This window comes from Haliotis rubra, unplaced genomic scaffold, assembly GCF_003918875.1.
Source record: "Haliotis rubra isolate DU_JTF1 unplaced genomic scaffold, ASM391887v1 Scf293, whole genome shotgun sequence".
Classification (NCBI taxonomy): domain Eukaryota; kingdom Metazoa; phylum Mollusca; class Gastropoda; order Lepetellida; family Haliotidae; genus Haliotis; species Haliotis rubra.
Window position 1 is genome coordinate 196,062 of NW_025766961.1, and position 25,664 is coordinate 221,725.

General features: G+C 38.1%; 1 protein-coding gene across 1 annotated transcript; it reads right to left on the minus strand.

The window, feature by feature from the left end:
* Window positions 1-2,491: 2,491 nt before the first annotated feature.
* On the minus strand, window positions 2,492-25,638 carry LOC124282117 (nuclear protein localization protein 4 homolog). Its single transcript, XM_046718084.1, has 15 exons — window positions 25,521-25,638; window positions 23,932-24,015; window positions 15,683-15,795; window positions 14,908-15,081; window positions 14,105-14,153; window positions 13,099-13,193; window positions 12,091-12,214; window positions 11,684-11,863; window positions 10,733-10,894; window positions 9,998-10,124; window positions 8,670-8,830; window positions 8,132-8,305; window positions 7,567-7,683; window positions 5,741-5,852; window positions 2,492-5,294 (listed from the first exon to the last, which is right to left on the minus strand). The coding sequence occupies exons 1-15, from the start codon at window positions 25,533-25,535 to the stop codon at window positions 5,134-5,136; spliced, it is 1,848 nt and encodes a 615-aa protein (XP_046574040.1). The 5' UTR covers window positions 25,536-25,638; the 3' UTR covers window positions 2,492-5,133.
* Between the last annotated feature and the right edge of the window lie 26 nt (window positions 25,639-25,664).

Sequence of the window (25,664 nt, forward strand, 5' to 3'; positions counted from 1 at the left end):
GTGGTAGATATATTGAAAACCTGCTCGTCATTTCCATGTTTGCTCGGTCTAAAGGCATGTGATGTTACTTTTTGCTCACTGCCTTGATTTGCCAGTCAACAGTGTATTGATTAGAAATAGAAGTAAACAGATGTAGAAGATAGACTTTCTATAAGAGCTGAAAGTTTCGTTCTACGGGCCTTTTTAAAAAAAACTTCTCTCAGTTTTGGACATGATCTGAAGAACTCACTTCCGCACAGGATCATAAAGAACTCAACGGGCAAAGAATAAATGTCATTCTTAGCGACACCACATCAATCGGAGTGGGGTTAATTTAGCAGAAGCAATTGCCAGTATCTCCAAATATTCGCCTTGGGTTAAGAAATGACAAGAATTTGAATTTGGTAGTTATCGACTTGCGTTCCATTGAGCGCAGCTTATTGCCTCTGTGTGTGACATTTGATGTAAGTAGCCCTTGAAGTGGATGAAGTGATTTCCCTGGACACTTTACACAGATACCGTCTGTCTCCCCTCTCACCACACGGAGAGATGAGTTTCCCCATAGGAGGTTGCGATTCGCGGTCCCCTCGGCATCATTGACGGTCTCATGGACATCGGTAGCAGTTAAAACAGGGCCACTGTTTATCACATCGGCATCTTTGGCTGTCATACTGGCATCTTTTACGGTTACATCGACACCACTGTCAGTCGCATCGCCAGCGTGGACGGTCTCATGAACACCATTGTCCGCCTCCTTGTTGGTTAAATTGAAATCGTCGACGGTCACATAGGTACCGCTGACAGTTTTATAGCCCCCATTGACCGTCACTCGTCACCGTTACTTCGTCATCATGACGTTGCATCGGGATCGTTGGTGCCCAGGTCGGACCCAGTGATAGAGAGGCTGTATTATGTAAATACATCGATGTCTTAATGGACATCTCCACAATAATACCAGGAGCATCATACAAAGAGGGAAACGCAATGTTAGCTCTTGATCGATATAAGATTATGGCTGTCTTACACAATGTGTACGTTAAGTCTGATTAATGCTTGTATAAATCTGCTTGATGGAAATAATGGCAAAAATTATAGGTAAGGAGTTACACTATCAGCCAAAGCCATTTAGTGGTGTTCAGATGATCAATTTACATGCAAAGACCATACGCTCAGTAACAGTGGCTTCTTTCGGGAGTTTAAAGAGCGAGCTGTCACGTGAATATTTGCCTAAACTAACCGCATACAATAACCATATGCGTCTCGTGTATGTATCTACACAGTACAAGTTTAGTTTTATATTTTCGAGTAATTGCTGGCGTACATTCGACTATCTATTCGGTATTTTGTATCTAACAGCACGCCTACATGCAATACATTGAAATCAGCGTGACATTGTAATGTGGAGCTGTATGATCTGTTTGGATTATTCCCAATGCTTCTACCGGTGTGGGAGTGGAGACTGTCTAATTGTGTAACGAACGTCAGCAACGAACCGGCCAAACAGCATAATTGGTCAAAAACAGTTGCTATTTGAGACGGGGGATGTAGGCGAGAGATGCCCCGATCGTCCAGCGTATTGCACGTCAGTGATAATGATAAACTCTAGACCCGTTTAGAAGCATAGGTTCGGTTGGAGTCACGTTTTTCAAAACAAGACAATAACATTCAATCAAATTATTGTTTGTGAGACATTCGGAGGGAAAATAATGTGGAGAGTTGGGTTTGCACCGCTTTGGGCAGTATTCCAGTTAAATCCCGGTGTTATGAGGGAAAACCCGACGTGATGCAGTCATTTTGAGAGATGAGGCCACTTCACAAACACTGCTATGGACGCAGGGTAGTTACGGTGGAGTAAATTGAAGTATAGTACACTGGATAAGCGATGGTGCTGGTGGGAGGCCACTGTAGGGTTTACAAGTATTTAGTATAGAAGAATAGTTAGGTAGTCATTTCCATAAATTGTATAAGTGTGTGGCTGCTTGTAGCTGTCCCGTAGTTCCAGCCAGTGTGACCCCATGTCACAGATATCCCAATCCCACACATTATACAGACGCCAAGGTGACCAGTACCTGTTTTGTCCCATCAATGTATAGGCCAGGAACAAGTGCTATCCTTTATCAACCTTGGCCAAACCAACCTTTCACACCCCAAGAGAAATTATACATTATAACACAGAAGTTATCCCCCATTGGGGCATTGGGAAGCAGCATGGGTGAATTACAATGGAGACATCTACGCTGCTGAATTTTCCATAAAGCATTATTTTCCAGGTTTATTTTCTTTTCATCCACAACAATTTAGCATGCAATATGACTTAAATTCTTTACAGCTGAAAAGTGAACTTTATCAGCTCTCAAAAATATAAAAATTAACTTCAGAATTCTATGTGAAGGTGAGCTTAAAGGTGTTGCCTTAATGTCGCCCCTGTTTGGTTGTACAGCTATACATAGGAATCAGAAGGACAACCAAACCTGACATCCAACAGTTTATAACATAATTACAGACCAGGAAATGAGTGATGATGTTTATTAACATGGATGGCTTTGCCTCTTGATAAAGGCATAATATACACACAAGAAAATAAATTATGCTTTCAATTAACAAATACATGTACATTTGTGTACTTGGTGTATCAAGCCTAATTTACTGTTTAATAGAACTTTTAGCCTGAACTTACCACTGCTGGCCCCAAATACTTCCTGGTTAAACTTAAAATACATTTGAAATCATCAAACAAGGAACTAAATGTACAATAAATTAAACCTGCCAATGATGCCTTTCTATATCTTGACAACTGGTGAACAATTTGTCTAACGATGAAACATATGTTCACTTCCATGTGAACTGATGAAGCAATAACAAATTTTGCAACTCCAGACTGTAAAATATGGTGCTTGCAGAAAGACGGAGATATCTGATGATACCAGATACTGTTTGCTACAATCACTTCCAGTCAGTTTCCCTTGATTGCAAACAGTCAGCAACAAACATAGGCACTGCAGAATTTCTTACATGAAAGTGAAGAAACAGAGGACCAAATGATACATAAGGTCCACACAGGGCACAGGTCCAGTGTGATATAGAACATCAAACTTGACGCTCAGACAATATTTTGCATGGGTTCAAACCCTCTTGTATAAAATCAGTGCTGGTTGAAGAAGAAACAAGTGTCCTCTCTAGCTTATAAAAATGAACATAAATGTATCCGGCATTGCACCTTAATGCATTTACAGCTTGTATTTTGACAGAAATAACCAAGCTGACAGATGTCCAACTGAAAAGTTTGTTCTGGCCATATGGCAAAAAAAAATAGCCACCAAAAGGTTATCTTAGTTAAAATTGAATATTTATATGAGAAATTAAATGAAATGACTTTGAATAAACAAAATAAATGCTCATGCCATCAGAACACTGTTTGCTACTTAGGCCATTCTTAGGAATAGTGATCACAGCTACTTGTAGCCTAGTTTGCATTATCGGGTATATCGACTACAAATTCAATCCAACCATTCGCCCAAATCATTTGATCTTAATGCTGAGGCCACATATATGTCCATCTGTGATCAGGTATGTATAGATCACTACAATCCACAAATGTGGATCCTCTTCACAAACTTCTGGATCTGACCATGGTTCTCTTCAACACTTTAGCACTACTGTAAGTCTATAGGAAGTATTCAGAGTCATGATTACCTTAGCAGTTTAATTGCTTTGTAGAATGGTGTCCATGTCAAAGACCCTGCTATACATAAATTTCTTTTTTAGAGTATAATGAATACAGCTCTCCCAGTTCAGTCTGCTTCCAAAATCTCTTTAGACTGCAGCGTAACTGTATGACATGTAGGAACAGATCCTTATGTGCCATCTGCCAAGTTGTAGATAATAAATCATAGTTTGGGATTTGTACTCCCATATGAAATAGCTAAAATATATATCAGTATCTGGTTTTCTAATTTTAAATTTTCAGAATCCGTATCAAATTGTAAGTACATTTGCCAGTCTTGATGAATGATTTATCAAAAAGGTATCACACTTTGATAGATACAATTCAGATGAAAATATTTATAAGACCTGAAAACTGTATTAGACTCTATTCATATCATGTGCCTTGAAGCTCATAGCCTTTTCTGACTGAAGTTTGTGGCAAGCAAAACATTACAACATGAAGCCAGTCTTACTAACACTAAATACAGGGGGAAACCCAATGCTAATAACACAACTGTTTATATTGTAAATAGTAGAGGCCAGCCAGATGATGGAATCAAACTAAGTCATAATAGCAGTAAATGGAACTTTTTCTCCAGAAGCTTCTCCAGTGGGAGACAATAAAGCTTGTCCACTTTTCTGAGGAAAAACATCTTCTTTTTTGAGATTACTTATTTCTTTCTTAATCAGGACTGATATCCTTCCAAAGCTTTTCTCCTTCTTTCCTACTTGAAACCATTTTGACAATGAGTGTAAGACAGGCATCTACAGATATGCTTGGAACACCATGGCACATCCAAACATCTTCTAACAAGATCAAAGGAGTAATGCTGGGGCAACATTCCCCTTCCAAGTGTGCCACAGTATAAACAGTCTCCTGTCTTGGGAAACATCCTTTTGTTTTAACATTCTATACATATAAACAGCACATCCAAACAGCCAAAATGAGCCAGACCTATTTCTTTACATAAACTCACATTATTGATAGCACTTACAATGTCATCACAAATTCTTCAGTTACATCTTACATCTGTGACAGTATTCATCAACGGCTCATCAGCCCAAGTCAGAAACATTCCTTTCATATCTTGTCAGTCAGGGGCACTTTGGTCTTAGAAGTCCCATGTCAGTCATGAAGCACTACCACAGCAGAGGACACAGAGAATGGACTTCAAATCTTCCAACTATAGAATCAAACCCAGGCCTTATTGATGAGGAGGAAACACAGTACCACTGAGCCACTCGGTTCTTGCTGAACTTGCTTTACTTGTTCATATACATAATTGCGTTTGATTATATATGAACATTAAACATGCATTAACAAGGAGGACTGTATTCCCATGTTATTCCCACAACCGTAAGACATGAGCAAGGTGTGTGTTGACTTGGGTTCATGATCTCAACAATCGTTCTTCCTGCATATAGACCTAGACGGAGCTAGCCAGGCGTTCATCGTGGTAGAGAGCAGATATCACAGGCTGTATGTTCAGGCTTGTTGATGTATGTACAGTGATCACAAGTCCATGAACTGGCAGTGCTGCCAATAGGTGGCAGAGGGGCTGCACCAGGGCCAACATAGGACGCCTGGCGGGACATCGGTGGGGACGGCGCTGAAACAGATAGTCAGTCACTGCATACAAAGTCAACAGAGTTAAATCTTATGACTAAGTCTTATACAATTGAAGGTTCTTGTTTTCATAGTCAGCTATTATCAGAAATGAACGGATGGATGGATGGATGGAGAAAGATAGAGTGATTAGCCCACACTGAATGTTGTATTTTGCCACAGTTTAAAATATTCCAATTATCAAGTATAGAAAAAGGAAACCACTGTTTGGTCAACAATCCAAACCATAGCAGCACAATGAGACATATTTATGCGGCCATTCATGGTAATCACCCAACACTTTGTCATTAGTCTACACTTACAAAAATCATGTTGGGGACCTTGACCCAGGAATTTACACAAAGTGTTCGATCTTTGATGAGCACCATTAATGATAAATTAATCAGATAATCATTTTGATCTCTGAGTTATGACTAATAATATACATACCATGTGCGGACATCATTTCTTCAACAGTTGCCCATTCCTCACTTCTCTTGAACTCTAATGCCTTATCTTCACTCCTTGTCCTAACTGCTTCTAGCGCCACACTCATCCTGTCCTGAGACATACAGAGACACAACGTAAGTATGTTGTTATTGATGAGGCATATCTGGACAGAATCATTTTTTTCATTCTTTAAACATGTTAAATACTACACCAAATCATTCTTAAAGCCATAGTAAGATACATATGGCTTTTTGGAAATTGGTTATCAGACCAACCATACAGAGTTAGGGTACAATGTCACATAATCTGAGTGAGTGAGTGACTTAGGTTTTAAGTTGACTTCAAACAGTATTCCAACTATTTCATGACATTTCGGCTTAATAGGGGAAGAAAAGCAGAAGTGACACAAGTCTTAAACATTCACAAATTTGGTAAAACCCACAATCAAAGTGGTGTTGTTGACAAACTTAGGAAACATACTCGAAAAAACCAAGGATTCAATGTCAGACGACAGTGTTTACTTGAGGAATAGTGAGGTGTGTTGAAGCAAACGAATATTGTGACTACTCAGTACTCAGATGATGGCATGTCCTTCTGACAATGTTGTCTTATATAAGTTTGTGCGATGTGTCACAGTTCACAGTAATCAAGAAAACTATGAATGTTTCTCAAGCTTCTGAAAACCTATAACATGAGGATACACAATGGACCCTTTATATTACCATCCATCCTGAATTCTCCTAGTTGATTCTTACAAGATTAACTTGAGCACACAGTGGATATGTGACATACTATTTACCATGACATGAAGATATATGGTTGTTGGGGAACTCTTTTATGGGAGCCATTGAGTACCCAATACTATCATGAAAGAATCTATTGCAAAGGATCACTGTTTTATTGATCCATCAGACAATTTGTAATTTAAATCATTACATTACAAAGATAATACTGTAAACGTACTTAATTTCGCGTGGTGCAATTTTCGTGGAAATGACAGTTTAGACTACATCGCGCAATCAGTAATTGCCGGAACTGCCAGCTGTCTCTTTGGCCGCCACTAATAGCAATGAAAACAAACAGAGTGGCTTAACCTGTCAGGCGGCGTTTATTGCTTACTCACAGGAAATCCCTATCTGTGCGATATACTAGTACACAGTAATCCGTTTACTCATGGAAGAGATGAAAAACACATCAGTCTTATGTTCCCGAATTCTGACGAATTAACTTCTACTATATATGAAGCTCTTTGTGATTTCAAACAAGCCGGGTTGTTGTGAATGAGATGATTGAGTGTTAAGTGACTATTCGCTTCATGATGTACTGGTAAATAAAATCTTAATGAATAAATAAAATGCTGCTGTATTATTTCTTTCCGAGTCGTTTCATGGTAATCTGATTTGTATCAAACCATCTGTCATGTGACCAATTTCCATGGCGGCCACAACACACATTGCTGTTTTTGCTAATTCAGCGATGGGATTTGGCTCTTTATTTAATTATGTTTTGGGAAATCCATTACAGCGACAGTTAAGTATGATTCTTTATGCTACTTTCAGTCGTCATTTTAAGATTCCCGTAGATTTCTGTCTTCAAACTTGATATGTTATGGTAACAACTCAGGGGCAAGCGTGGCTAGACTGAATGAATGACAGGTTTATCCGCGGTGTATAAATTTTCGCGCTATAATGTTTTGCGCAAAAAGCGCGAAAATAAAACCTGCGAGAAATATAATACGTTTACAGTAAGCTAAATATGAGGTGATCTCTTCCTTGGTCTGGAGACCACAGTACAACACATCACTAGGAAGAGTAGTTCCGCCTTACTTTGAGAGGCAGCAGATCTGATGTTGCCAAGAACAGCAGAAGGTGAAAGTCTGACATTGCATCCAGGAAACGGTTAGGTGGAAACTGTTCCATGTACTGCACTAAGCTGGTGAAGTCCTGAAGGCAAAAGTAGAAAGTCAGTGCATGTGTACCCAGAAAGTGATGATTCAAGAAACTAATGTGGGTAATCAATGGCTTCAGCTGTCAGATAATCTATTGACTAACTTTGCATGGTGACCATTTGTCATCTTGGTAGGGTCATCTAGTTCATAACCATTACCTGGCAAATTCCAAAAAGTATTTTTAATGAAACTAGTAATGAAAATCAAAATCGAACCTGTAATAATTAACTTACGCGTTATTAAAGTCATTATTATCTAAAACTCAACCAATTTTACACAAACTAAACACAATGACATTACTTTATAAAGTTAAATTGCTGGTATGACAGTAGATCTTGTGAATATAATATAATACAAAAATAATCTGCAACCAAAAATATCAGTACATTGTACACATCATGACTGTTGCAATCAGAATATATAGGAATTTCCAAAGCCTATACCTGACATTCCCCAATGTTAGCACGGTTTTCTACAGGGAAGGGTTTCAGGCCATTGTTTGTCTGGAACGTGTATTGTGGCTGGACCGGGAAGGCTGCTGGGAGGTCTACCAGGAGGTACTCCACTGGGAGGGGGCGAGCAAGCTGAGTTACCTCATTCCCATAGTTGTCTTTGTTCTGTAAAGCAATCACCAAAAACCATAACAGTCAATACATAATAACTCAGATAGAAATTATTAATATTCCTCAGACAGAAAACGCTGTATATTGAAAGCCCTTTAACTCTGTGAAAACACAGAACTTCATCACAAAAACCTTCTCCCACTTGTACAGTGCAGGGGGTCATGTTGAACATTAGGTGAGCTTGTTTTGAACACAAACTGCATCCAACATCCAAGGGAAAAATAAGCTGTCCTTGTGAGATTTCTGCTAATCACTGGTTCTAGCCATGATCATATGAAATAAATTATTCTCAATGATGCAGAGGAAGTGAGACAGAAATTTAGTTCAAGTTGATACAAGTAAAATGTTCCAATCATACTTTATAAAAGACATCAGGGACATATTGTTCATTCGTTGACTCTTTGACATAGCCCAGCTCGGGAACATCTTTAGTGGGAATAAGGCAGTCATCTCTCACTAATGCCATGCATTGATTGGAAACCTGGTAGCCGTCGAAGTGGATCTGGTTGTTGTTGTCACCTGAAAACAACAAACCATGATACATACATAGCACACTTAATCTTGACAATATGAGAAGTCATTATAACATTCTACAAAGTGTCATGACATCACCATGGCAATCCACAAAGTGTCATGACATCACCATGGCAATCCACAAAGTGTCATGACATCTCCATGGCTATCCACAAAGTGTCATGACATCTCCATGGCTATCCACAAAGTGTCATGACATCACCATGGCAATCCACAAAGTGTCATGACATCTCCATGGCTATCCACAAAGTGTCATGACATCTCCATGGCTATCCACAAAGTGTCATGACATCTCCATGGCTATCCACAAAGTGTCATGACATCTCCATGGCTATCCACAAAGTGTCATGACATCTCCATGGCTATCCAAAAAGTGTCATGACATCTCCATGGCTATCCACAAAGTGTCATGACATCTCCATGGCTATCCACAAAATGTCATGACATCATCATAACAATTTGGATTGTGATATGAAATCACCCATTTACCATGACAATCTATAGTGTAAGATCATGACCTTGGGAAAACTATCAACAGTGATCAATTCTGCAAATTCAGCCCCTAGTCTGGACTGACTGACTGAGTTTAGTTTTACGCCGCTTTTAGCAATATTTTGTTTATCAATGTCTTGTATGTGCCAATGTGGGGAATCGAACCGGGTCTTCGGGCGCGATCTGCCAACGCTTTAACCACTAGAATAATAGTCTGGAACCTGATGAAGGTAACATTTTGTTACAGTAGACTAAAAACAAGTTACAGTAGATGATGCCAAGGGAGAATTTCTGGTCACTCTAATAGCTGCCTGCACTATCTACAAAGTAGCTTGATACAGGACACTGTTGTTACAGGGCTGTAACTAACTAATAAGTATACATTAAATATTCATACGATCATCTAGAACTTGTAAATTGTATAGTTGGGTGAGTGAGTGAGCATGGTTTTAAGCTGCTTTCAGCAATATCACAAAGGGGACACCAGAAATGGGCTTCACAAATTGGACCCATATGGGGAATCAAACCCGGGCTTTAACAGTTAGGCTACCCCATCGCCCCTAAATTGTATAGGACTAATGAATATTGTGAGCTAATAATGAAGTAAGTGACAACTAGGCCTGCTGGTATTGGTTCAGAGCGATGATAACTTGGGCTTACCTGTGACTACTATGGTGACAAACTTCGACCCAAAGTGTCCATTAGAGGACAGTTTACATGGGTTCGGATACTTATTTTGGAAGTCTGCTGCCATAATGCATTCCTCTGAACTCAGAAAGTGGGCATCCTTGGAAAGAACAACAGAAAGTTGATCATTATTGGTATGATCTCGTTGACTAGAAAATCAAAGGTCATATCAGTAACATTGGCAGTAAACAAGCATGATCAAGAAATAATAATACAGTGGAATAAAATGTCCATGTTCTGACATAAGAGAACTATATATAATGAAAATATTGACACAACACAGTATTGTAAGGTGAGGTGAGGTGAGATTGACGTCGTTTAACGTCGTGCTTGAGAATATTTCGCTCATATGACGACGTGCATACGTGTGTGTGTGTGTGTGTGCGCTGCTTGTACTAGCCCAGACTTAAGCTGTTTTTATAGTGCTAGCCCACTGAGATACCATGCCGCAGTGAAGCATGAATACCCCACTCAGACACATTATACTGACTCCGAGCCGACCAGTCCTTGTTGTACCCATTAATGCCAAGCCCCAGGCAGGGACCAACAAGTACCATATTTTAACGTCTTTTGGTATGGCGCGGCCGGGGATCGAACCCGCGACCTTCCGCTCTCCGGGCGGATGCTCTAACCAGTACACCACGGAGGCGGTCCACACAGTATTGTAAGAGCTATTACTTTTCATACTTTTATACAAATACACCTCACCATGTTTCCTCTGAAGTTCTTAACAGTGCCCTTGGTGAGATCTTCAGCTACAAGATCAGAGAATATCCATCCAACTGGCATCACTCCCAGTTTTTCTGCTACCTCGTTTATAACCGCTTCATTTTCATCTGGCAGTAGCTCAATCTTGTTCTTGGAACTTTGCTGAAATGGTTGGTAACAGAACAAATTATAAATATTTATCTCAAAGTCTACATCCATAAAAGTAAGCAAAAATGTTCAAACATTTTCACATTTAACATTTAGAATGCAGTTAATATTACAGTCCTGATATATCCTGGAGATTCAGAGTTTAGTATTCCGTATTTTCCTTAGGCAACCATGTTTTGACTAATCACAGATAAATAGGTGAATAACTGGAACACATGAAACTCCAAAACCAACAGAAAATACTGCAGACTAAAACAGGGACTAAGTGTTCAGAATATGTGATCTATCTGATTGTCTGGCATACAAACATGGAACTTCAGTGAGGACCAAGCTGGTTGTGTGGACCAATACACTGACACCATGGAAATCTCCTTGAGGACCGAGCTGATTGTGTGGAGCAATACACTGACATGGGAATTCTTGGAGGACCAAGCTGGTTGTGTGGACCAATACACTGACAACATGGGAATTCTTGGAGGACCAAGCTGGTTGTGTGGACAAACACACTAACAATCACCTTGAGGACCGTTGGAGCTCCACAAGAACTGAGCTGATTCTGTGGACCAATACACTGACAAGATGATACACTGACAACATAGGTCCACAAGAACTGAGCTGATTCTGTTCAAGGACCAAGCTGGTTGTGATGGCCCAATACATCATTATAGCCAATCATTCTAATGAAGTAGTTAAAAAACAGTCCTATCAGCATGGATGGGACATTGTGAACATGTTCTGCATCAGAATGCAGACAAACTTCAAGTGGGATACAGATAAATTTACCTGAGGAGGTTCATATATAGCCGCAACTGTTGCTTTTATGCCCAGTGGGACGTCTTTGTGAGGTTCGTATCTGCCATACAGGATACCAAGTCTCTGGTTACCTGTGCTTCTCCAGTAGTTGAGGAAGCGGTCAGCAACAACAGGGTTCTCAAACATGATATTGTCAACATGGCGATATTTCTGAAAGGCATGACAAAAGAATATGAGATTATTCAGGCATACTGTTTGTGGTATAACATGCACAATAGACTGGTGGAAACAACTCGTACTGATGCAATGAATGTAACTATTTACTAATATTGAGCCTTTACCAACCAAGATAATACTATGCAATGTACTGTCAAAACCACTGCCTTCCACATTTCGATACACAATACAGAGGCAAGAAAATACATGAAAATATTCACCTGTCTGTTGAGTGTAACAGCATTTGGCTGGCATTTTGTACATATACCTCCAGGCCACGGGGGATGTTCCTTGCAACCTGATTTTATCTTACAACTTATGTTTTCCAAATTAACAAATTTCCCCCTGAAACAAAAGATAAAGAATAACATTATTTCAGATACTGCCAGGTTTATTGTCAGGACAATGTTGTCTCAGGAACTCACTACATCTTCAGTGCACTCAAAGACAACCTTTCCAGAAATTGAATCACTGAATTTCAGAGTGAAACTACACAACTGAAGGTACACAAACCATGAAACAATGTAAGTATAAATCAGTGATTACACTAACTGGCAATCTTGTTAATGCATCTCTTTTTCAAACTGAGTGAGTGAGTGAGTTTGGTTTTACGCCGCACTCAGCAATATTCCAGCTATATGGTGGCGGTCTGTAAATAATCAAGGCTTGACCAGACAATCCGGTGATCAACAGCATGATCATCGATCTATGTAATTGGGATACGATGACATGTGTCAACCAAGTCAAGCGAACCTGATCATCCGATCCCGTTAGTCGCCTCTTACAACAAGCATGGGTTACTGAAGATCAATTCTAACCCAGATCTTCACAGGTTTCTTTTTCGAAAATGTATGTCGTCATGCTTCTGTTGATACAGCAAATCCCAATGACTGTATAGCCTAAGTGTTGTTTGATGCCAATACATGGACAAAATCTCATGAATCTTTCAGAGCCTCTTCTCTGGAGCTACTCTCTAGGTAAAGGTTGGTCCTAAGTATCCCCTGACTGAGGTGAATACAGTCAGTCTCTGTTCTTGCTATGTCATGACATCAGTCAAAGGAATGCAGCAAATCACATTCACTTTGTTTTATGCGAAATGTGAATTAAATCACCTTTTGGCTTGTTTAGTCTAATTCTTGGCTACATACATTTTAGCTTGCAGGCAACAGCCATTCTGGCAAACAAATGGACTACCAAACCAAACATGATCACTCTACTATAAGACTTACCGGTCAACACCTCCTGTTAGCTTCCTGATGTAAGAGTGGAAAGACAAAAACTTGATAGGTGGTTCACAGCTTTTTAGAAATTCTTCATCATAAGGCTGCAAGCAAAGAGAAGGGCAGATCAAAACATGATGACAAATGAAACCATTTTCAAACATTCAATAGTGTGCACTTGACCAATGCCTGAAACGCTAATATTACAAATACTGTGAGGCTAACCAGTTATACTACACCATGTGCAACCTGTGTAACACCATGTTACACCATGTGTAACAGTAACAGTCAATCTTTCTGGTGTTCATAATGCCATCACTTATCAATACATACAGAAACTGTGTGATCACTTTTTGTAAACAACATAGCAAAGGCCTGGCTCCAGCATGAGGGAAGTCTGTGAGCGATCAGCTTATGTTCCAAAAACAGCAATTTTTTCTTGCTTGGCAACATGCGTAAAAGGCAGCCTGCTCCAGCATGAGGGAAGTCTGTGAGCGATCAGCTTATGTTCCAAAAACAGCAATTTTTTCTTGCTTGGCAACATGTGCAAAAGGCAGCCTGCTCTACACATTGTTTTAATCTCAATCAATTGTGAGTTTTGATTTTTTTGTATATTGATTATTGTCACACACAGCAACATTCCAGCTATACACAAGGGCCAGTTTGACACTGAGTGGATTCTGGGTTAGAACAGGTAGCTAGCAACAAATGCTGCCTGCATGAGGCAACCAGATGGACTGGGTAATTACGATCAATGATTTGATTGCCTGTCATCATGCTCTGATAACATTATAGGATTGTTTGGTCCAGACTCATGTATTCACGGGCTCCAGTCATATAGCTAGAATGTTATTGCTAGAAGGTTAAACAAACAACGAACAAACGTGGGTAAGAAAATGTTGACACACAACAAAGGGAGATAACTCTGTACCTTATTAAAAACTGCATGTTAGGGTTAACTTGGCTTCAATACAATTGAATTAATATTGAAAAACAGTCACCAAGATCCACTTACTTCAAGAGGAACACAGTGAAGACACTTCCCTTTAGGACCATGATGACACCTACAAGAAAAAATACCATTTGACGTACGATATACCATCACTACACCATGCTACATTTTGACACTAATGTACCATGATAAAACAATTTCTATAAGTTTGTGGCTAGCTGACAAGAACAGTGTGAAATCCTGAAGAAAAGTCCAGTGATTTACACTATTGACAACCATTCACCATCTGTTCTGAAATGTGCAACTTAATCAATGTTGTTCATTTCTGTAATAAAAAATTTGCAAACTTCCTAACGACAAGATTTTACAAGGAATCAGCTACCAAAAAGAAACATCAATCCATTTGGCACTGAACGTAACCATGACAACACATAGATATTCTGATAGAAAGCAACCCTGACCCTGGCACTCAGGACAGATTCAGAGCAAAGACTAATAGACTGAAATAGGCAGGATTTGCAGTGATCACAAAAAAGCGTCTGACCCTCTGACAATTCCGGCAGATTTGCCAACGGTCAGACAGAAGTCTACAACCCGCCGGCCCCAGTGTCTGACTGTATATTTCACAATGACTTTGACTGAAGTTGTTTAATGTGACATGTGACACTTGGTTGCTGTTTATAAATCTTATGTTTGTTAATAATTTCAATGTCAATTATAAGAAATATTAAATCTGAAATGTGTGTTTAATTTTATTCCATGGGTCCTGTGCATTTTCAATGGGTCAGACAGACATCTGAAACTTACAGGACCCAATGTCCTGTGACTTTGAAACACCATTCGTGAACACTGGATTTGATTCTTACAGTTGTTCATTTCTACTCCTGTATATTTTGCCATCTTCTTTGCTTAGGATGACATCAACCTCATCTTCGCGGACAGAGTTGGAGGATGATGGTCTCCCAGTGTCCATCGGCTCGGCCTGGTCTCCAGCTGATAATAACTTCTCATCAGATAACAAGTACAGCATGTCACCATGTCTGAAAGATACATAACTCTTACATCAACAGTTCAAACAGGCAGTAAAGTAAACAAATGGTGATAGTCTTTGTTCAAGTCATACACATTTCATTAATAAGGAAAAATACAACATGTTTCTTTGCTAATATTTTGGTATGGTTCTTAACACAATTGTCAAAACAGAGGTGTTAAAAAAAGGACATCTCTCCCACATATATAGTGACCCCTGAAAATCACTTTAAGAATTGATCTTCAGCAACCTATGCTTGCTGACTTGGTTGACACATGTCATCATGCCCTGTGGCAGCAAGAGTTGTATGCTCCCTTTGAAGTTGAGATTGATAATAAGATGTGCCTTTGAGATTGACATCCAATGATCGAGGTTAAAAAATACCAGCACCTTGAGCATGCACTTGTGCGTGGATATGTGCACTATATAAATATCCAATGAATGAATGAATGAATGTCATGTCCCAAATGAAGAGATCGATGCTCATGATGTCAATCACTAGATCAGCTGGTCCTACACTTTCTGGACAAATGAGCTCATATATATAACTCAACTATAATATGTAGTATGCACTGACAGAGAAACAAACTCAGTGGTTCAGATTCACTCACTTTATCTTGTATGAATCAATTGTCTTTGCTCGTGAATTGCGAAGAATGCCAGTTTTGTTTCGATTCTGAAAAACATTCCATCCTGTATCCCCAAGATTAAATTCCTTTTGGATCTGAAAGATGACAATAAAAGCTTGAATGATAAAAGCATGGTCAATTATATATTCCATCACATTACAAACAGTCAAAACCACAAATGTGAACATAACAATAGCAATAATAGGTTTGCCAAAAATTGTTTAAAATGACACCAATGAATTACAACATATCTAGGAAAATGCAAAAGCCAATAAAAAACCTGTACCCAGTCAGAGTCTATGTTTGGTTTGCATTACTAATCAACAAATCACAAGAAAGTTGTTTAACAAACTATGGTTCATAATAAGGAAATTGTCACTGTACATCATATAAAGATCAAAGGTGTCGACAGTACTTATCAGGCGATAAAATACTCTTTTTTTGCATTACGTCACACTGTATTGACGTCACTACGCCATTCTCGTCTGCCCTCTCATAATTAAACGTACGCTTGGTAATCGACTGCACGTCAGTTGTCATCGCCTCATAAAGTTTCCTACAGTAAACTACTCCATAGTAGCCTGTTTCCTACTTTGCAGTTGCTTCACTCAGCTAACATCACTTGTGGTAACATTATGTTTAACTTTTTTCGATCGATAAATGTCTCAGCTCAAATCACAATTAAACAGCGAATGTTCGCTGACTGAGTCTATGTCCACAGTCGCGTGACTAGTCAATTTTATCTGGATTTACTGTTCAAACCTTACGTTGGTAGTTGAAGTTTGACGTTTTCATATCCCAATGTGATTTATAATCACAGACGTAACCTAAATAAGTGTTTGCCCCTGATATGGCAATGTCCCCCACCGCTAAAGAATGGAATATCTATATTTAGGCTTGACCAATTTTATTTCTTGTTTTACGGATTTTTGTACTCAGAAACCTAAAGGCAGGAGGAAAAAAAATATAAAATAAATAAACACTAAAAGTATTTTACTTTTGGCAGTTTATAAAGTGTATATGGGGCAAAACACAATCTAAAAAAACTTTTCTTGTAAATTTACAGTTTTGACCAATAAAACATCAGGATGTATTTTTTGAGCAGGGAAAATTAACTTTTATTTTTTTCTTATTCTTGAAAAAATACGACCGGAGGATACGTAAACCAAGAAATAAATTTGGTCTGGCCTTACTACTTTTTACTTTTGGGTCACATACAAGATGCCTGAAATGACTGGTGTTTGCATAATCACCCAATGTAGGCTGTCAACATAATTGAAAACATTGGGTGCAATGTTTTATGAGATATTGCGTTTAAAATCAGTTAGAAAAGCGGTCAAAGTGTTGTGGTGACCTTGAAGATAAGGTCAAGGTCACCCAAATAACTGGGGTCTGCGTAATTCCCCAATGTAGGCTTTCACCAAATTTGAAGACATTGGGTATAACAGTCCATGAGATATCGTGTTAACAAGAGTTAAAAGTGTGCACATTTTGTGGTGACCTTGATAAGGTCAAGGTCATCCAAATAAACTGGTGTCTGCATGATCCCCCAATGTAGGCTGACACCAAATTTGAAGACATTGGGTACAACAGTTCATGAGATATCGCGTTACAAGAGTTAGAAAACTCGTGGTTAACAAGAATCGGGTGTCGTATGTATGTCACCAAATTTGAAGACATTGGGTACGATGTTCATGCTGAATACATAGTCTCCGACGTTCAGCGAATTAACCGTTCAGCGGGGGACAATAATATAGAGAAGATATTTAACTCGAATGTAAACCATTTTCAAACTATTTATTACTTAAACTAAAGACAGCGTTTTCGATTTTCTGTTGGTTTTCTGCCTGGATTAATTACTGTGTGTATCAAACTTGGCATCTCAGAAAAGAAATACAGTTAAGTGTCCTTGTACTTTAACTACAATAGTTCAGGGCAAAACATGCTTTATTATACTATACATGGGGTAGCGTGAACTGTATTTCTTAAATACATGGAGGGAGAACAGTGGTAAAACTGTGATCTTGTTGGTGGAGGCCATCTCAAAACTAGACAGAATGAAATCCAACATCACCTCCCAACGTCTGAATAACCAGATACCACTTCTAGCACCATTATTAACTATTAGAGACTGCCTCAAGAACATAAGGCTACTTCTATCTCATACCTACAGGGTTTCTTAAAGATCACATATACTCTAGGGGGGTAAAATACGTAAATCACTAATTGGCATCGTTATAAAGGAAACCCTGTCATTAAAACTACTCATTTCGATCTTTAATTAACTTAAATCGACCTTTTTGACAACAGTGCACAATTCTCACCCGCGAACGAAATTTCAACCAATCAGAGCAACGCGTCTCTGTGACGTCATATGAGGAATAGAAATGAGGGCCGATGCAGAATTCAGGTACATTTCTGGGGGTAATTTATCTTGTTTACAGGTTTGTATAAACCTGAAATCATGACAACTGTTGTGGAAAATGAAAGCTATATGTTCTCACAATCTACTGTCATTTAATTTTGTCTCTTGCTTTGCCTAGTTTCCAAGTTACAAGTTGTTTTCAACTTTCATAGACGATTCTGTCAAAATCACTTGGTTTCGCTAGGCCCTATTTGTTCAAGCCAGACGCTAGTGATAGCGAAAACGATGATCAGCCTCACTCATCACGGTTATGGTTAATTTCTTCAACCTAAACAGTGCGACATTAGGCAGGGTGGATGCCCATCAGATGCAGTTATTTGAAAATATCCCCGGTAGTTCTTGTCTGATTGTAATAAAGTATCAAAGCAATGTGGGCTTTTTCAGGTTTTCTAATGCCTGGATGGTATAATGACTGATCCAAATTGATCCCATTTCTGTGTTTTTTTACCTCGATATTTAATCATGTCATGTAAAAATATGACGTCTATTACGTATGATATTAAAAACCCTACTTTGCCATTGCTAGAAGAATCTGAAAATTTACTTTGGTAAATAGGTACATACAGTTTTAGCACACAGCAAATGCTTATATGTATTTCTTATGCAACAATGAAGGCTGATTGTAAATTTGTTTACTCACAGCTGTGTGACAATCATGGAATATCATTAGATAATCTTCAACATAAATGGGAATCCAAGCTTAATACTACTCTATCAGAGAATTATCTGACTGACTGTTTTGCAATGATAAATACTACTACTATAGAAAATAAGGCTAGGAACTTCCAGTTTAAACTGATGCACAGAATAGTTTCTACAAAGTTATTTCTATGTAAAATAGGTATTAATCACGATAATCTTTGTTCTTTGTGTGGCCGTTAAATAGAAACTATTCAGCACATATTCTTTTTATGTGAGAATACTAAACATCTAATCTCTCAGTTTACAAGCTGGTATAATTCCAAGACCGGCGCTTGCCTCAATATCGATATTACTAAGTTTCTACTGGGGGACCCTGAAGCAGGTGTATTAGTTAATCATATTTTCATTATCACCAAGGAATATATTAATAAAGTAAGATATACCTCCGCAGATTTAAATTTTGATCAACTCTTCTACCTCATAAAAAAACACTACCATTTGGGAAAATATATTTTTGGGAACACCACTCTGTCTTCAAAGCAAAATGGTTATGTCTCTTTCAAGACGACTAAATTTTAGATTAGCATGGTGAGTTTCTCTTTTCTGCACCCTTACCTCTCACTTTCCCCATCCTCTTTATTTTTTGTTTTTTGTTATTAATAACAGCTTCAATAATTCATCAACTGTAACATGTGTTATGTCATCTGTATTACCTTGATGAAATGTAGAATATAATGTACCGTTATTAGTAATAAAAACAACCAAAAAAACCACACAAAAAAACCATTGAAGTTCTGTTTGTATTCTCAAAACAGTGTCAGCCCATAAGTTTTCACATGCATTTAAAATTGCATGCAATACAGTAATTAATACTCCCTTATTGTAACCCGTGTTAGGTGGTATAAACCTACACATGTTATTTGTCATCATTCACTTGATGGTCAGTTAATGAATTTATAACAGGTATAATTAGTGGTAACACCACTTAGATTACCCGACAAAGGTTCCCATTTGGCATTTCTTGTGTCTGGAGTAAATACTCAACATTATAAACATCGATCAAAGGACTAACCGATAACACGCTGATTGATAAATTACTTTTATCTTACACAGCAGATTTGTCAAAAGGTAGTGTTTATGTATGTAGATTTACTAATCGATACTGAATACACTCTGTCGTGTCTGTGTCTGTGTAAAAACAACGTCCTTATTTCAAAGGATTAACCGCCAATACATTGATTGATTGCTCATTATTGGCTAACTAAATTACTTTTTTAAAGAATAGCGGACATTATGCAATTACATGTAGTTGCCGGGTGTGTTATCTTGGGTGACCAATGAGACTATACACCAATGTGAAATACCTGAAACGATATATCACTTTTTCGTATATTAGACTGTTAAAAGACACATCACTTGGAACAGCTGCAGATGAATGGCATATCACTCGTTTTTGTGGATATTGATGGATACATTCCTCGAACAAGGTAATAGCCTGACATTGTTCCTGTAACTTTAATCTGTTTAAATTTTAATATTTGCATTTTGTTTTTATTCATTTGTCATAGCATTCAACAGAATCATTGTTTTCGCCGTGAAGTGTAATAAGACAGACAACATACACTAGGGTGTGTGTGCGAATTATGATTCACATTGGCAAACTATAAAATGTCTAGATATTAAAGTCCTGTTATAAATTCACTATAAGTATCAGCAGAACGTCTGCTTTTTATTTAGTTTCAAAATGCATACAAGTATGATTATTAACTAATTAGGATTATAAGACCAAATATAAAGAAGTACATTGACTAGTATCTACATACTGGTGAGTGGATATTAACCACATGAATGTAGCAAGAAATTTATCGCGCAGTATTGTCACATCGACCCCCACCTCACTTCGGTGGAAGAAATCGTTATGTTATAAGTTGTGTCATGCAAAATCCTTTTGGTCATGATTCAAATACATAACTGTAAAGTAGTTTTGATTTTCTAACTTGATGAAAACAAACCATAATATTAATTCTAACAGACTTTAGCCCGTGACTTTCACGGTGGCCAGTCTGAGGACAATATATATACTACTGGGTGTCAATATAATACTACTTACAGTATTATTGTTACTTTGACCAGAACCTCACTTCCGAAGAAGAAATCGTTATGTTACAAGTTGTGTCATGGAAAATCTTTATGGTCATCAATCATATACATATTTTACTACAACTAGTAAGTAGTTTTGATTCTTTACCTTCCGTGAAGCGATCTGAACACAAGTAAGATATCGCTTCAGGCTTCCACAAGGCTCGCTTCGCACTCACAAACATGTAATTTTTCAAGTAAAATGATATTTTTATACTTATCCTGACTCATGATCTTTTGCTTATCTCCCTTTCCCTTGCGAATGGTAGTGGAACACTTGAATCCCTTGAAGTTCCCGACGCGGACGTAAAAATACACTCACCCACGAGTTACCTCCCTTTTGCCCTTTCCCGCACAAACAGTCATGTGACCAGCATTACTTGTCACTCTCTTCTTTTTCGCCCCAGCGGATGGTTGGGCAAGCACTGGAGTCCCGTATACGGCATTATATCCTTTTATTTTAGATCCTATTCTTAAAAATTATGCTTTTTATGGATTTGGCTATAATTACTCTTTATTATATGTAAAAAAAAATTAAAATTATTTGTATATTTGTGTCATAATTTCATCGTAATGTAACTTGTTTACATTTCATGAAATCTTGCAGTGTTGCAGGCACAGGTTATCTGTGGCTGATCTTCACCCCCAATGCCCTTCGTGCATCAAACCAATTTCTTCCAGCTTGCGCTGTACTTAATCAATATTTGTCTTAAATCTATAGACGTGCCATGGATCTGGTGAGGAAGTCATTACAAGCTTGCTACACACTTCATATACAACTAACTGAAAACTTTCCTCATATGATGTCACTGCAGTGCTCTGGCGACAGAGTTACATAACCTGTCTGTGGTTTCTTTGGCGGGCGAGAGCGAAGCAGGTGACTTTTTGGCAACTTTTAATCACTCGGTATTAATTAACCACAAGTTTTTTAAGAATGAATTTGGTGTTCCGCATAAGACTAACCACAAATCTTTCATATGTAATAGTTAAAAGAGTACAAAAAAACAAAGTTTATTTGTTCTTTAACTCTTTCAACACCAGTCAACCAGAGGCATTTACTGCCATGACACCGAGTTCCCAGACACTCTGAGGTCATAGATGAAGCCTATGTTTATCAATGAAAATATCAGCTCGAATATCATTATTACTACTACATATCATACACCATTTGAAACGTCTAATCCTACTGTATATAAATATGAAAGTTATTTTTTATCATATTATTCAAGTAATACGACTACAACGTAAATAAGTTAATTTTTAATGAAAATGCAAGCTTACACATTTATATGTCCAGATAAACCACGAAGGAAGCAAAAAATGTGGCAATTTTTTTCCATTTGTAACATGTCATAATATCCCCTTACCTTTTTCTTTTATATTTTCATTTTTACGTAATTGGAAAATTATTATAAAAAGATTTCTGAATTAATATTTATGGTCGTCTATTTCCCGATATATGTGGCTTTCCTCGCCGATAACGTTGATACAACAGCGTGAAATACCTCCGCTTTGAAGCTTCGTATGAATAACATGTGAGGCGATTCGTTTGATGGCGGGTATCGTTCGAAAGCTCTGAACATCAACAATATCACTGTACCCTTGCCAAGAGTATTTTCACAGTTGTAAGAAGCGATTTTATTGGATAAAGATAGGTTTCTAATGACGCTCATTTGCCTCAGTCTGCTATAAGGATCGTGATTGGTCAAAATCAGACACGTGACCTAAGACAGCCAATCAAAAAACAGCAATGGATACTGTCATCGTAAACGAAAACCTGCAGGTTCAGACGAAAGTTTTGGGTAAAATCATGCCATTGTGAACGTGTTACGCAAAGAATCACCACCTATGCGTATATTATGGAACTTAGTGGACGTATCGTGCTAGGTTATGACCTGTGACAAGAAAGTTTAATGCATATATTTTAGCATTAAACATTGTGTTCGAGCGTAAAGTTCGAAGCGACAAAAGCCGAGATGTCACTTGAATTACATTACACGCTCGCACAATAAAGATGGAAATAGTAAGTTGTAACGTACATTTGACAACTTGTATGAGTATTGTTGTTGATGTTATTCTTCCGTTTATTCAATTTGTGTAATTATTATCTCTAAACATCGTTACTTTGCTCTTTGACAACTCTGATGTGGACCCGTTGCCGAAGCATGTGTCCAAGAATCGTTTTTTTTCAATAACATTGCGAAAAATAGTTTATAATTCTAATTCTGTCGATTATATATGGCCATTTGAAATGTAATAAGTGTTTTCAGGCATTATGAAAAGTGATAGATTTGATAATGAATCATATGTTAGTTAGGTTCCTAAAATTATATATCATTTTGATGTGACTACTGCCTGGCCGGTTTTCCGGCCTACGGTGTCAGGGGACTGGTGACGTCTTAACCGGCCTACAGTGTTGAATGGGTTAAAGTCCCTCTCCTAATGAATCCAAGCTAGTTGTATGTCCATGATGAAAAACATGTCTGATAATGAATACAAGCTCTCAACCTTCCTACAATTGTATCAGAGACTAAATAAATTGATAAAATGGGATGTCCTTTGATCCTTCCAGTTGATGTTTGCTTTCCATATATTTCTATAAATTCTCATCAATATATTATCTTATCAGAACGTAGATTTCCAATTGTTTGTCTGACTTCTTCTTTTCTCGAAGTTGTTGTTTATGAAGCAACTTCATACGGTTTTGTTAGACTCAGTATAGCAGTGTAACGAATAATACTGAGCCTAAGTTTACTTAGACTGGGTTAGAATTGGTCTTCAGCAACCCATGCTGGTCGTATGAAGCAACTAACAATATCGGGTGGTCTGGCTCGCTGACTTGGCTGAAACGTCATTGTATCCCAATTGCGTAGTTTGATGCTCATGCTGTTAATCACTGGATTGTCTGGTCCAGACTCGATTATTTACAGACCGACACCACACAGCTGGAATATTGCTGAATGCAGCATTAAACAACAAATCAAATCATGAAGGCTTTATACAACATTTCAAACAACATCAATACCTTGTCAAGCAGGACTGCAACCGATTCTGATGCCTTTGTATCTACTCGTTTGGTGCCATGGACGGCAGATTGCACACGCACAATCTGAAAACAGATAAACAGAAGAAATACTTGACATACATAAAGAATGAGATGTTGTCACTTAAAGTAACAATTCCTCCTCAAAATGACATGGATTAACAATCCATGACTGACTGGCTGAGTTTGGTTTTACGCCGCTTTTAGCAATATTCCAGCAACATCACGGCAGGGAACACCAGAAATTGGCATCACACATTGTACCCATGTGGGGATTCGAACCCGGGACTTCGGCGTGACGAGCCAACGCTTTAACCACTAGGCTACCCAACCGCCTCAACAATCCATGAACATTATGCTAAGTTTTTTATATAGGTTTACCAAAACAGACTCATGAAAAAGTGACCACACTTGGTCCTGTAAAAAAAATTATTGTGACTATGACGGGTATTGAATTGATCGTTTAACCATGTCACAGTGTACAGTCGTGCCTTGTTTATCCAGACACTTATGTTTTTCTTGAAATTGTCCGGATAAACAAATTTCCGGATATATGAACCAAGGACATTATGTAAAAGACATACAAAGAAACAAACATAATAGGCTTCAGACGTAATCTTTATTGATAAGTCATCAACAAATAACAATGCATACAGTGTCACCTTGCTGATTACAGGTAGTTAATCCTCTCACGCTTCAAAGACTGCCGACTTCTTTTATGTTAGGGCACACAGGGCCACTCGGTAAAATGTGTATGTAAACATGGTAAACATACTGACAGGTGCTCAGCCATCCAGAAATACGAGAGAAAAAATGCATATAATTTAGCGTTTTGTATGTGAAAATGACCATCCAGTTATGGAAACTGGATTTCCGGATAAGGGAGTAATTTTACAACGTTGTGAATTCGTTCTAAGGAATTTTCATTCAGAAGGCGAGTTTTCCGGATATCTGAGGTTCGGATAAACGGGGCATGACTGTATTTCAGTGTGGGAGTAAATATTAATCTGTAACATTTAACAGGCATTCTTACTTCTCATCCACTGAGAAGCAGGGAAAAAATAGCAATAACTGGTGAATGTATCAACTTTTTTTAATCTGTTTATTTTTCAAATACTTGGAACTGATAACTATGGATGAAATGAATTTACGTTTGGGGTACTCCAAGTGTGGTGTTACATTCTAATGTGTTTTCAATGAAACGAATCAACCAACCAGCTAGTGCGGAGTAAATGTATCGTATATTCGTGATACTCGAGTCGACAGCTGACCGTGACAAGTGGACTCGTAACTTTGTCAGTAAAAATATTTGCTTGAAGGTTTGAGAGTAATGAAAACTTGGAACATCAAGAGATTTTCGTGTCATCAAAATGATGTTTGAATGTCAAATCACGTTTTCATCAATATGTGTAAAATTAGCAACTGACGGCTTGAAAAGGAAACCTGAAAATGACTAGTCATATCCAAACATTTAGTCAAGTTTTGTGTATTCAATATCGACACTGTTTCTGTTACGAACAATCAACTCACAGATCGGTTGTAACACACTGACCAATTTCGTCTGTACTTACAATTGATTTCGACATGACGATGCGTGTATTTTGCCAGCTGTGAAGCGTTCTAAGTATGATACTGCAGCAATCACAAAGCAGCCATGACAGGTGCTCTCGTGTCTTTAGTTCACCACGAGATTTACACTTTACCAGTAAAAATAA